This window comes from Liolophura sinensis, chromosome 1, assembly GCF_032854445.1.
Source record: "Liolophura sinensis isolate JHLJ2023 chromosome 1, CUHK_Ljap_v2, whole genome shotgun sequence".
NCBI lineage: Eukaryota > Metazoa > Mollusca > Polyplacophora > Chitonida > Chitonidae > Liolophura > Liolophura sinensis.
This window is the reverse complement of record NC_088295.1, coordinates 5,421,756-5,436,162: the sequence shown is the minus strand read 5'-3', so window position 1 is coordinate 5,436,162 and position 14,407 is coordinate 5,421,756. Positions and strand designations below refer to the sequence as shown.

Below are 14,407 nucleotides of genomic sequence, written 5' to 3'. Positions count from 1 at the left end.
CCATACTACTGTTTGGTTTTGTTCTGAGACAGATATGGTTTTGGAAGTCACAGACAGAGGGGCTTGAAGGAAGCTGGATTGAGATGGTTGGAGAAATGTCACTGCTGTCTGTCAGTCAGAATGATCAAGTAAGGCCTAGTCATGATGTAGCTTACAGTTTCTTTGATTCCATGGCCTCATATGGCCATGTCCACAAAGTAAGTAGAGGGCCACAGCCCTTATACACCGAGTATAAGGCACCAGAGCATCAAACTCTCTCAATGATTTTGGTTCATGGTTATTTAATACCAACAAAAAACTAACACAATTGGTGACATTAATACCTGCTTGAAATGAAGCAGTGCATCATTCAGTGGTTAAAATGTTTTTTTCACCTATATGTCGTTAGCCATTTCACTCAATACATCCATGGTCCAAAATATTCTTTTCCGCAGCCATTTTTTTTTCACCAGAGCCCAAATAGCATACTTATGTAGTTGGCCACATAATGAGTTATCAGAATATATTCTTTAATGTCTTCATGCTGGCTTCCTCTCCGGCCGTAAGTGGGAAGGTCTGCCAGCAACCTGCGGATGGTCGTGGGTTTCCCCCGGGCTGTGCCCGGTTTCCACCCACCATAATGCTGGCCGCCGTCGTATAAGTGAAATATTCTTGAGTACGGCGTAAAACACCAATCAAAAAAAAAAAAAAAAAAAAAAAATCTTTAATGTCTAGAACTTTTGAGTTTGTCATTCATGATAAAATTTCATGCTTTTTCATTATAAATAGAAGATGTAAAAATTTGAACAGCACACAGTGAAGGGAATTACATATATAAGCCTCAAATTAAGTTTAGCAGAAAAATCAATCACAAAACTCCCAAACTAGCATTGCTGCTGAACAAGTAGTTTGTTTTTACACTTTTTATGTGTGTTCAAATGTTGGAAAAATAATTTAGATAATACAAGGATCTCTACCTCCTTTCTAAATATCATCTTGTGACGAAATGTTGATGAGAAACTGGAGAACAGATATTGTGATATAAAAAGCATCACTGTTTTTGGGGATTGTGACCATGGTTAGCCACATTATAATTTTACATCACTACCTGTTCACTAAAAGTAATTAAAAGGAGAGTATCAAATATACTCTCTTCTGCATGCAGGATATTTCACTGAAAGTTGTTTTTTGATCATTTTCATATACTGTTACAGAGGCACTACAGCAAAGTATGCAATCATGAGTGTGCAATCATGAGCATTTGGATAGTTTTCTTCACAGCTTGGACACCATTTTGCAGTCATCACAGGGATCATAGAATCCATAAATTTACAACAACAACATGTAAAAGCACTAAGTTGCTAATGGCGATCAATGACATAATTTTTTATTATCGCGAAAATCCATCTGTTCTCCCAAGTGGTGAATGGGCACCTGGTTATTACAAGACCTGTCATAGTCTAGCTAAAATATCACATATCAGTTTTAATCTTTCCTAGTCATTTTAGCGAGGTCTGTTTTTGACTGTGCACAGGTGTTAGGCATTGGTCTGGACGACACAGCAGTCTACATTCGTAGCAGTATCACCCCAGAGCTGCTGACTGGTAAAACCTGGGAGAAGCTCTCTTTCCTGGAACCTCACAGGGATGGTCTGCCGAGGAAGCACAGGTCCTGGATGTCTGACAGTACCCATTTGTGCTCACCTGTCACATACCACCCATCACACAGATCTCAGGTACTCAGTAGTCTCCATCAGCCTCACTCAGCAAGGCCTCACAGTATATCTGTGTCAACCAGTAAATTTCTTCAGCAGGGATTGGTTAAGAACAAATCAGGTGACCATCAGCCTGTCAGTCTTAGTCAGTCTCTACCAAACAGACCTCTTAGGTCACATGACACTAAGACAAACTCCAAAACAACCAATAGAAAAATGACAGGTGACTCAGTGAGTCCAAATCATCAGACACATCCAAAGGGTGGGACGAGGCCAAAGGATAAGACGAGTTCAAAGGATGAGACAAATCCAAAGGATGAGACGAGTTCAAAGGATGATACGACTCTAAAGGATGAGACGAGTTCAAAGGATGATACGACTCTAAAGGATCAGACGAGTTCAAAAGATGAGACAGTTCCAAAAGATGTCATATTGCAAAACTGTTCACTGAAAACTACACAAATAAAGTCAGAAGGAAGTGTGGACTTTGACAGTTTAACTTCCACAAGCTCTGAGTGTGTGGATTTTGTCACAGACCTCTTATCTCCACATGAAAAAGAACAGATTTATGTGACTTCAGAAGAGGATGAGACATGTAACTTTGTGACTGATTTGTTAAACAGTCAGGATGATTTGGTGGAGTGTTCAGAACCTACAGGCCCTGACCTGGAATCTACCTTAACCAATGAAGAAACACTGGCACATCAAAACTGCTCAGCTGAAAAGACAGAAGAGAATTCGGGGAATGACCTTGAAAATGGTGACCAGGAAAGGTTAGACAGCAATGCCGGGGAAAGTGTGAGTGACCTTGAGAGGTCAGATAGCATCTCCATGGTTACCATGAACTGGATCTGGGTCAGTGCTTGTGCACTAAACATTGCCGACACAGCTTCGTTACCATGGTTACAGTCAAATACAAGTGAGCACTTTTGTGTTGTCAAGGATTTGAAGTTTTTTCAACTTAAAGGATTAGTGTCCAGATTCAGTATTTATTCATAATGGTACCAATGTGTATGTTGTATATTGTACACGACTCAATTCATAATGCTGACAATAATTTGTACCGGTAGTTGTCCTTGCATATAGGTATGAATTCAGAATCCGTCAGGGGAATAGAATGATATTTATTGTGAAGCGGACAGAGGGAAAGAATAGTAAATAAATATTAAATGTTAAAAGCAACACATGAAATGTACAGTGTAACACAGGGTAAAGCATTAACTTAGCAGTGCATATATATTGCCAATGAAGTCTGGCCATATATATTACCAATCTGAAGTCTGAAGCCGAGGTGTCAGTGTTATAAATTGGAACTTGAGCGTTGTCCATTATGGATTCGGGGCCTCCGTGGCTCAGTCGGTTAGCGCGCTAGCACAGCGTAATGACCCAGGAGCCTCTCACCAATGCGGTCCCTGTGAGTTCAAGTCCAGCTCATGCTGGCTTCCTCTCCGGCCGTAAGTGGGATGGTCTTCCAGCAACCTGCGGATGGTCGTGGGTTTCCGCCGGGCTCTGCCCGGTTTCCACCCACCATAATGCTGGCCGCCGTCGTATAAGTGAAATATTCTTGAGTACGGCGTAAAACACCAATCAAAAAAAAAAAAAAAAAAAAAAAAAATCCATTATGGATTCAAACTGAAATTATGGCAGTGTATTTGCTTCTGAATAGACAGAAGCCATCTTGAAAATGACATTGTTTTGATACAAATATCCAGGTCTAGGCGGAGACTTGGGTTGGCCGTCTATGACGTCACCTGCTGATCTGCACCGGGCAGGTGGCTGGAGACATTGCTAGGGGAATGAATCTTTTATTTTCGGTGGATTTAGAGTCCTTATTGCATTTCTCAGAAGCCCATCTAGTAACATAATGTGTAAACAGTTTATAATCTTTATAATTATGGCCTGTAGCTAAATCTGGACACTATAATCCTTTATACTTCTGGATTTCAAACTGGAGTTTTTTAGTGTATTGTGTCATACCATGAGCATGATTGGCATCAGTGTCCGATAAAACGGAAAACAATGTTAAAATGTTAGGGGTGGTATTGAGCTCAGGGTTTGCACAAATGTAGAGTACAATAACCCAGTGGGGACATTCCATCGTTGATTCTGTTCGTACAAATTAAACACCATAAATTCCTGACTTACAAAGTACAGCATACATGTATATTCCCCTGAAGATTTACATACATGTAAAGCGCAGTGACCCAAGGGGGATGTTCCATCGCTGATGTTCTGTGTCTGTACACCAAATCCACAATTTCAGTACTTAATGTATGGAGCTGAAGTTCTGCATTCATGTGTCTCCTATAGGCAGTCTCCTTGTAGCCTTGCTACCAAATCTACGTTCTGCATTCATGTGTCTCCTACCGGCAGTCTCCTTGTAGCCTTGCTGCCAAATCTTACTTTTCTATTCATGTGTCTCCTACAGGCAATCTCCTTGTAGCCTTGCTACCAAATCTAAGTTCTGCATTCATGTGTCTCCTACAGGCAGTCTCCTTGTAGCCTTGCTACCAAATCTAAGTTCTGCATTCATGTGTCTCCTACAGGCAATCTCCTTGTAATCTTGCTACCAAATCTAAGTTCTACATTTATGTGTCTCCTGCAGTCAATCTCCTTGTAGCCTTACTACCAAATCTAAGTTTTCCATTCATGTGTCCCCTACAGGCAAGCTCCTTGTAATCTTGCTACCAAATCTAAGTTCTACATTAATGTGTCTCCTACAGGCAAGCTCCTTGTAGCCTTGCTGCCAAATCTTAGTTTTCTATTCATGTGTCTCCTACAGACAATCTCCTTGTAGCCTTGCTACCAAATCTAAGTTCTGCATTCATGTGTCTCCTATAGGCAGTCTAATTGTAGCCTTGCTACCAAATCTACGTTCTGCATTCATGTGTCTCCTACAGGCAGTCTCCTTGCTACCAAATCTAAGTTCTGCATTCATGTGTCTCCTACAGGCAGTCTCCTTGTAGCCTTGCTGCCAAATCTTACTTTTCTATTTATGTGTATCCTACAGGCAAGCTCCTTGTAGCCTTGCTACCAAATCTAAGTATTTTTGAAAAATTGCCGTGTTATATGCGGTCAAAATGCTTTTGAATTTTATACTTGGATTTTCATCAAATAAAAGTTGATATTATGTATGTCAAAACACCTTAGCTTAGACCCTGTAAATACTATTACAGACATCGCTGACACAGAGGCGCCGCCTATTGACCAAAGCTTGCGAAACAAGCTGCTTCAGGAGTTGCGCTGGAGGAATGAGATGCTGGAGTTATTCCAGGGCTATGAGGAGGCTGTGGAGAAGGTAGGTGTGATAGAAACAAAGTGGATAAATGTGGCTATGAAGATGTCACTCATGTGCCTTCAGTAATATGGCAGTCTGGGAAAGCAAAGGTTATTGTGCAAAAGTTCTGTATGTTTGCAGATAGTGCTCACATTTAGTTGTTTTGCACACTGATTGCTATGACAGAATTTTATGTAAATTTTGTTACTCTTAAAGTGGTGCATATCAGGATCAGCCAATTATCAGCCAACATGCAAGCATGTATAAAGTAACCATTCCTCAACATTAAGTGACCATATCTATGCCACTAACCTTGAAAATATCTATCATCATAATGTAATGGGTCTTTAATACCCTAATTGTTCCCAAAATTGCCAGTATATTTCTGTAATGAAAGTTTTATTAGTGGTATGTGTACGTTTCAGACAGTGTGGGTGAAGCGTGGACATCTTCAGATTAGGCTCAGATGTAGACGAGGAAACGACTGGGCCAGTTGTGAGCTAGAACTAGAACAAGGCCTTCGCAGACACAATTCACAAAGTGGTCTCCTCTTTCTACACTTCACACAGCAAGGAAAACAAATGGTACTGTTAATATTGTGTATTTGTGAGCTGAGACTAGACTAGGGTATCCATGGACACACTTTTTAATCTGGTCTCTTTCTACACTTCACATGGCAAGGAAAACAAATGGTACTGTTAGTATTGTGTATTTGTGAGCTGCAACTAGACTAGGGTATCCATGGACACACCTCCATGTGTCTACACTTCACATGGCAAGGAAAACAAATGGTACTGTTAGTATTGTGTATTTGTGAGCTGCAACTAGACTAGGGTATCCATGGACACACCTCCATGTGTCTACACTTCACATAGCAAGGAAAGGAAATGGTACTGTTAGTATTGTGTATTTGTGAGCTGAGGCTAGACTAGGGTATCCATGGACACACCTCAAAATCTGGTCTCTTTCTACACTTCACATAGCAAGGAAAAGAAATGGTACTGTTAATTTTGTGTATGTGTGAGCTGGGACTAGACTAGGGTATCAGTGGATACACTTGTAAATCTGGTTTCTTTCTGCACTTCACACAGCAAAGAAAACAAATGAGAAAGTTTTAACAAGGTAAAGTTTGTGTTGAGACCATGCTTAAAATTTAGTCATAATTATTTTCATCACAAATTCTTTTAATATGATTTTGCTCATTGTAATCAATGCTATAGCTTTGATTAGAAAACACATTCTACTACCATCAGTAGTCAATGGTGATTGTGATTCTGTGATTTCATATAAATAATTACCTTCTTATTATTGGTTATTAATTATTTTTGTATTTTTCAGCATGTGCAGCTGTCCTTGGCAGATATTGTTTGTGTGCCTCGTATCACAATAAGCAACTACAAAGCTGCTTTCGCAATTTTTCTGTCTGATGCTGTAAAATCAAAGGAAAAGCCATACATTCTGTCAGCAGTATCTGAAAAGGAGACAGATGATTGGGTAATGAAATATAACTGGTCTGAATTATAGCCTTAGTATTTAAGAGTGCATTGTACATGTACATGTATCAGGTCAACTCTTAGGCTGATGGGATATTATACAGATGATACGAGATGTGCTGCTTTGCTGAAATGTGCTATCTACCCGGCCATAACCTACCTATAAATGTAATTTTAGGTAATGTAGAAAATGTCTTGTATCAGCATGTTTATGTCAGTGATGTGATATTGTGTTGTATTTAATGTATGGTGTTGTAGGTGGCCACTCTGTCCATGGCTTGTAGCAGTTTACAGGGTGTGGCTCAGGCACCTGACTCATCTATCTGCTGGGCAGTAACAGACCGGGGAGACGTGTTTATGCACCTGCCCACCTCACAGCCTAAACACATGGCTCAAAGGTATGTTTGGTTGGGGTACACATGCTAAACACATATCTAAAAGGTACATGTATGTCTGGTTGTGTTACACATGCTCAACACCTGAGTGAAAGGTATGTCTGGTTGTGTTACACATGCTAAACACTTGGCTGAAAACTACAGTATGTCAGGTTATGGTACATCTGTGAAACACCTGACTGAATGCTATGTCATGTTGTAATGCTCAACCGAAAACACCTGCCTGAAAGGTAGACGAGGCTGTGATATGCAGGCTAAACACATGGCTGAAAGATTTGTGAGATTATGATGTTTGGCCAGCCTGAAAACAATTGTTATAAGGAGAGGACAATTATAGATGTACATATACTACATGACCTCATCATCAGTTTCTGATCATAATACATACAGTAATAATAAGGGAGTGTGGGTGGCTTGCCAGGTGTGCACCTGTGGACTAGTAGTGCTCTGATTGTGGAATGGCAGTGCACTGCTTGTGGAATGGTAGGGGACTGCTTGTGGAATGATAAGGGACTGCTTTTGGAATGGTAGTGGACTGGTTGTGGAATGGCAGTGCACTGCTTGCGAAATGGTAAGGGACTGCTTGTGGAATGGTAGTGGACTGGTTGCGGAATGGCAATGCACTGCTTGTGGAATGGTAGGGGACTGCTTTTGGAATGGTAGTGGACTGGTTGTGGAATGGAGGGGGATTGGTTGTGGAATGGTAGGGTACTGCTTGTGGAATGGTAGTCGACTAGTTGTGGAATGGTAGAGGACTGGTTGTGAAATGGTGGTGGACTGTGAGTGGACTGGTTGTGGACTGGTTGTAGAATGGTAGTTGACTGGTTGTGGAATGGTAGTCGACTGGTTGTGGAATGGTAGTCAACTGGTTGTGGAATGGTAGTGGACTAGTTGTAGGTCAGCATCAACATGAGCATTAATACATTGTATAATTCATCATTACCATTTACTCTACAGGTACTGGCAGCAAGTTGGGGGTCACATGTTAATGGTGAAAACTAACACTGAGGGTATCACCTGGGCCATCAGTCATGATCACACAGCCTATGTCTACACAGGCGGCTATGGAGGTGGCATTTTTAAAGGTAACCTCACGGCTAGTTTTCAAACTGTTTTTTGAGGAAATAGGCCCATACAGTGGATTTACTTGTGCTGTAGATATCTTATTAATACATGCTGTTTTCACTGTTTTCTTTGTGATGGCTGCAGGTATTTCTGGGGTGAACAGTGCTGTGTATCCACAAACGGACACAAGGCAGATGTGTATCTATGAGAACCAAAAGTGGCATCTTCTTACAGGATTCTCCTCCAGGTGAGTTTACACGACACCTGTCAACATACGCACATACACATTGTCCACACACACCTGACTACACATTGTCCACACACACAACTGACAACACATTGTTCACACACACAACTGACTACACATTGTCCACACGCACACATCACTACATACTCATGTCCACACACAACTGACTACACATTGTCGACACACACACCTCACTACAGCCTTATGTCCACCTGATTGATTGACTTGACACTGGGTATACTTGATTATTTGTCATTACCTGTATTTCTGGAGAGGTGTTTATTTGACAGTCTGGGTATATGAGATTATCTGTGCTTACCAGTATTTCTGGAGAGTTATCTGTTGACTTGACACCCTGGGTATATCTGATTATCTATGATTACCTCTATTGTTGGTGAGGTATATGTTTACTTGACACTCTGGGTATATCAGATTATCTGTGATTACCAGTACCTGTATTTCTGGAAAGTTATCTCTTGACACTCTGGTTATATCTGATTGTCTATGATACCTGTATATCTTGAGAAGAATGTGTTTACTTGACACTCTGAGTATATCTGATTATCTATGATTACCTGTATGTCTGGAGAGGTATGTGTTTACTTGACACTTTGGGTATATCTGATTATCTATGATTACCTGTATTTCTGGAGAGTTATCTGTTGGCTTGGCTCGCTGGGTATACCTGGTTATCCCTGATTACCTGTATTCTGGAGAGGTACTTGTCGGCTTGGCTCCCTGGGTATACCTCATTATCATTGATTACCTGTATTTCTTGATTTTTGGCACGCTGTGTATACCTGGTTACCATTTACTCCTATTTCTGGACAGGTATCTCTTGGCTAACAAGTACGCATGGACAGATGAGACTGGCCGAAAACCGCTGACTCAGCAGTCTATACCAACTCCATCAAGCAGCTGGCAGTGGGTAAGCGATGTTCTCCATAGCTCACGCTGTTGTAATCAGCATGCTCTGAGATCTATTATTGATGATATTTCTGTTTGTTCTACACCTTGTAGATAAGTGACTGGGCTGTGGACTTCTCCGTAGCAGGTGGTGTAGATGTAGATGGCTGGCAATACACCTCCTTCCCCAGGTATAGACAGTTACTCCAAAGTATGCTTTTTTGTTTCACACTGGATATCAACAAAATTCCGTACTGTTAAATGTTAGATCTCCACTAGTTCCTAATACAAACACATTGTATCTCCACTATTGTTTTATGTTATACACCATAACATGCAACATTACTGTTGACTGATGTTCCACACGGTAGCTGCTCTAGCGCCTGATGTTACACACGGTACTTTAGTGTTTGATGTTGAGTTCAAGTCCAGCTCAGGCTGGCTTCCTCTCTGTGGGAAGGTCTTCCAGCAGCCTACGCATGGTCATGGGTTTTCACCAGGCTCTGCCTGGTTTCCTGGTTCCCTGGTTCCCACCATTTTGCTGGTCGCTGTTGTACAAGTGAAATATCCTTGAGTACGGCGTAAACACCAATCAAATAAATAAATAAATACACAGTGTAGCCACCCTAATGCCTTGTGTTACACACCGTAGCTACTCTAGTTCTTGACATTACACACTGTAGCTACAGTATTGCCTGATGTGACGTTATTTAGCTCCAGTATCGCCTGATGTGTCACACTGTGGCTCCAGTATTACCTGATGTTACACACTGTAGCTCCAGCATTGTTTGATGTTACACACTATAGCTCCAGTATTATCTGATGTTATACACTGTAGCTACAGTATTCCCTGATGTTACACACTATATCTCCAGTATTACCTGATGTTACACACTATAGCTACAGTATTACCTGATGTTACTCACTATAGCTCCAGTATTATCTGATGTTACACACTGTAGCTCCAGTATTGCCTAATGTTACACACTGTAGCTCCACTATTTTCTGTAGGTGCAGTATTCCCTGATGTTACACACTATAGCTCCACTATTGCCTGATGTTACAAACTGTAGCTCCAGTATTCCCTGATGTTACACACTGTAGCTCCACTATTACCTGATGTTACACACTATAGCTCCAGTATCCCTCAATGTTACACACTGTAACTACAGTATTACTGATGTTCACACTGTAGCTCCAGTATTCCATGATTTTACACACTATAGCTACAGTATTGCCTGATGTTACACACTATAGCTCCAGTATTACCTGATGTTCACACTGTAGCCACAGAATTGCTTGATGTTACACACTGTAGTTGCAGTATTACCTGATGTTATACACTATAACGCCAGTATTACCTGATGTTACACACAATAGATCCAGTATTACCTGATGTTACACACTGTAGCTACAGTATTACCTGATGTTACGCACTATATCTATAGTATTCCCTGATGTTACACACTGTAGCTCCAGTATTACCTGATGTTACACACTGTAGCTCCACTATTGTCTGATGTTACACACTATAGCTCCCATATTGCCTGATGTTACACACTGTAGCTCCACTATTGCCTGATGTTATTCACTATAGTGCCAGTATTACCTGATGTTACACACTATAGCTCCAGTATTGCCTAATGTTACACACTATAGCTACAGTATTACCTGATGTTGCACACTGTTGCTACAGTATTGCGTGATGTTACACACTGTAGTTACAGTATTGCCTGTGTTATACATTGTAGCTCCACGATTACCTGATGTTACACACCATAGCTCCAGTATTGCCTAATGTTACACACTATAGCTACAGTATTACCTGATGTTGCACACTGTTGCTACAATATTGCATGATGTTACACACTGTAGTTACAGTATTGCCTGATATTACACATTGTAGCTCCACGATTGCCTGATGTTACACATTATAGCTCCAGTATTCCCTGATTTTACACACTATAGCTACAGTATTACCTGATGTTACACACTGTGGCTCGAATATTGCCTGATGTTACACACTGTGGCTCAAGTATTACCTGATGTCACACACTGTGGCTCAAGTATTACCTGATGTTACACACTGTGGCTCAAGTATTACCTGATGTTACACACTATAGCTCAAGTATTACCTGATGTTACACACTGTGGCTCAAGTATTACCTGATGTTACACACTGTGGCTCAAGTATTACCTGATGTTACACACTGTGGCTCAAGTATTACCTGATGTTACACACTGTGGCTCAAATATTACCTGATGTCACACACTGTGGCTCAAGTATTACCTGATGTTACACACTGTGGCTCAAGTATTACCTGATGTTACACACTATAGCTCAGGTATTACCTGATGTTACACACTGTGGCTCAAGTATTACCTGATGTTACACACTGTGGCTCAAGTATTACCTGATGTTACACACTGTAGCTCCTCTATTGCCTGATGTTGCACACTGTAGCTTCACTATTGCCTGTACATGTACATCTTATAACTCCATTATTTATGAATGTACATGCTGTATTTGCTGATGTGTCATGTTTAAAGTTGTTTTGCTGATACATGTATGACATGTTTTGACTTGCCTCACATCCCAGGACCCAGGAGTTTCATGGTCAGCCTGGCTGGAGAGACTCGTACAGACGTAGGCGGTGGATCAGGTAAATTCTTAACTCTACAAAGGCAAGATTTATACAAATTTTGTTATTTTTTATGGTAGGAAATTTTGCCATCTGCAGGACTTTCTTAAAAACTGTAGTCAGTTGAGCCTAAGTGGGTCCCTGTGCATGTGGCACTTTGTAATAGCTGTAATAAATGAGGGTTATTTCCTGTGCATTGGTTAGCGAGTTGATGGTGAGTGGTAGGGTGCCGGTAGAGGTGCCGGTAGAGGTGCCGGTAGGGGTGCCAGTAGAGGTGCCGATAGGGGTGCCGAGCATACTTGTGTAACAACCACTACTGTCATCCACACATCTTTTCATCCAGACAGTAGCGCTCAGGCATGACAGCGGATTGCTATCATTGTTTTTTATTTTGTTTTTCGAAATGGTGCCATTTATTAGATGTAAATTACTTATAAGTAATGAAAAAGGGCAACAGGCTATAGTTGAAACTGAATATCCCCTCCCTTGGTCTGTCTCTGTAGGAGATGTAGGCTGGTTACCAGCGGGCCCTGGTTACCTGTGGGTCCTCTACCTGTCATCGATGTCTCTATCCAACCAGCTAGTCAGTCAAAAGGTGCGGCGACAGCCATCTGGGCAGTTGGCGCAAACGGAGACGCCCTCTGTCGAGTGGGCGTTACTCCGAGCAAGCCACAAGGAGAGGCCTGGTTTCATGTGCCTGCAGACCAACCATTCCTTGCCATCAGTATCGGGGGGAACTCATGGGTGTGGGGAATAGCCCGAGATGGGTCAGTGTGGTTCAGGAGTGGAGTGTCCACAGATCTACCTACAGGTAAGCACAGGTACAGAGAGAGGTTGGAGTGTGATTCAGGAGTGGAGTGTCCTCAGATCTGGCAACAGGTAAGTACAGGTGCAGACAGGTGTGGAAGTGTGGTTCAGGAGTGGAGTGTGCTAAGATCTGTCCACAGGTAAGCATGGGTACAGACAGGTGTGGAAGTGTGGTTCAGGAGTGGAGGTTGCTCACATCTGACTACAGGTAACACAAGTACAGACAGGTGTGGAAGTGTGGGTCAGGAGTGGAGTGTGCTCACATCTGACTACAGGTAAGCACAAGTACAGACAGGTGTGGAAGTGTGGTTCAGGAGTGGAGTGTGCTCAGATCTGTCCGTAAGCACGGTACAGACAGGTGTGGAAGTGTGGTTCAGGAGTGGAGTGTGCTCACATCTGACTACAGGGAAGTTTGTTCATTGTACAAATGTATGTAGGAATATGTGTCGTGAAGTAGGGCAGGGTGGGGAAAGTTGAGACCTACACTCAGAGACAGACATATGGAGACAGGGAAACAGGAAGACTGGGGACAGGGACATTAAATTTAGGAGTGTGACAGGGTGACTGTGTTAGGGATTGAAGAAATGACATTTGGGACCATAGCTGCCAATAGACCAGCAGGAGCTTCTACCTCTGCCACAAGATAAAAGCTAAAGGTCTAAAGATCATTGGTTCATGTGTCACTGTCATAATATATACAGGTATATGTAAGGATACACAGATGTGCAAACAACTGGGGACAGGTTATGTGTACAAATAGGTATAGGATGTGTACAGGTAAGACAGATCGAAGTATAAAGTGAAAACTGTATTTGTCTTTATACAGGCAAGGTGTGGTTACAGGTCGTTCCATCTCCCCCAGATGGTGCTCCTCTCCGACAGGTGTCCGTGGGAGACAATTCAGTATGGGCTGTTGATAGCAATAGTAAGTCGTGTTTCTTGTGAAAATGGATTTATCTGTCATTAAGCACAGAGATTGATGGGTAGAATTCGGTCAGTCAGTTAGTAAGTAAATCTAATGTGAGACATTTGTTCACTTGTTTCATCGTGTAAACAAGCTTAAAGTTTTTCTGTTTAGAAGAATCTGCTCCTCCACGACAGACCATTTGAATCTGTCGACTCAAACCTCTTGTCTAAAGACTCCGGGTTTTCTGATACAAGTGACGTAATCCTTGTTAGCCAGTTACAGTCTGTATAAGAAAAACACCTTGGCAAACAAGTACAAATTTTCATTGGTCAAAGTGAAGGATTGTCATCATGAATATTCACAAGACTTACATAGAGGGACGCTGTCCACTGCTGAGCTTCACGTATCCAGTGAAATAAGAACTACCGTACTTCAACAAAGTCATCGCCCATAAATAGTCTCCACACTTAAAACCCGACCTCTGTGAACAAATTTGGTAAAATTTGGTCTTTGTTCACAAACATGCTTCGTTCATTCACAATAACTTTACAAGAACAACAGGCTATGGCTTATGATGTTTCGGTGATTTCCATTGGTCATACTGGATTATGTTAGTCAGCCATCAGTAAGATTTGTGTGCTCTTACAACAACAACATCTTCAGGCTTATGATATTTCGGTGATTTCCATTAGTCATACTGGATTATGTTAGTCAGCCATCTGTGTGCTCTTTCAGCTGAGGTAGTAGAGTGCAGGACATGCCTCTGCGTGAAGAGAGTCAGAAGAGTCATGATATGCTGTGTTCTTTGATTGATAATGGTAAAAATTAACAGCGGACATTCTACATGTAATTTTCTTGTTGTAGATAACCTGTGGCGAAGGAAGAATACTTCTGCGATATTTCCTGAAGGAACAGAATGGGAACTAGTCAGTAGACAGATTCGGTATGTGTCTGCTGGACAAGATGGACAGGTGA

General features: G+C 41.6%; 1 protein-coding gene across 2 annotated transcripts in view; it reads left to right on the top strand.

Moving 5' to 3' along the window:
- Nucleotides 1–14,407, top strand: part of LOC135477510 (tectonin beta-propeller repeat-containing protein 1-like) — a 34,617-nt gene that overhangs the window by 14,870 nt on the left and 5,340 nt on the right. For both annotated transcript variants that reach the window (XM_064757649.1, XM_064757639.1), the window contains exons 8-21: nt 33–128; nt 1,514–2,612; nt 4,870–4,991; nt 5,396–5,554; nt 6,309–6,464; nt 6,722–6,861; nt 7,816–7,943; nt 8,068–8,170; nt 9,002–9,098; nt 9,191–9,267; nt 11,677–11,739; nt 12,222–12,529; nt 13,352–13,450; nt 14,297–14,403. In XM_064757649.1, coding sequence (XP_064613719.1) covers nt 33–128; nt 1,514–2,612; nt 4,870–4,991; nt 5,396–5,554; nt 6,309–6,464; nt 6,722–6,861; nt 7,816–7,943; nt 8,068–8,170; nt 9,002–9,098; nt 9,191–9,267; nt 11,677–11,739; nt 12,222–12,529; nt 13,352–13,450; nt 14,297–14,403 — 2,754 coding nt within the window. The remainder of the gene's footprint in view (nt 1–32; nt 129–1,513; nt 2,613–4,869; nt 4,992–5,395; nt 5,555–6,308; nt 6,465–6,721; nt 6,862–7,815; nt 7,944–8,067; nt 8,171–9,001; nt 9,099–9,190; nt 9,268–11,676; nt 11,740–12,221; nt 12,530–13,351; nt 13,451–14,296; nt 14,404–14,407) is intronic.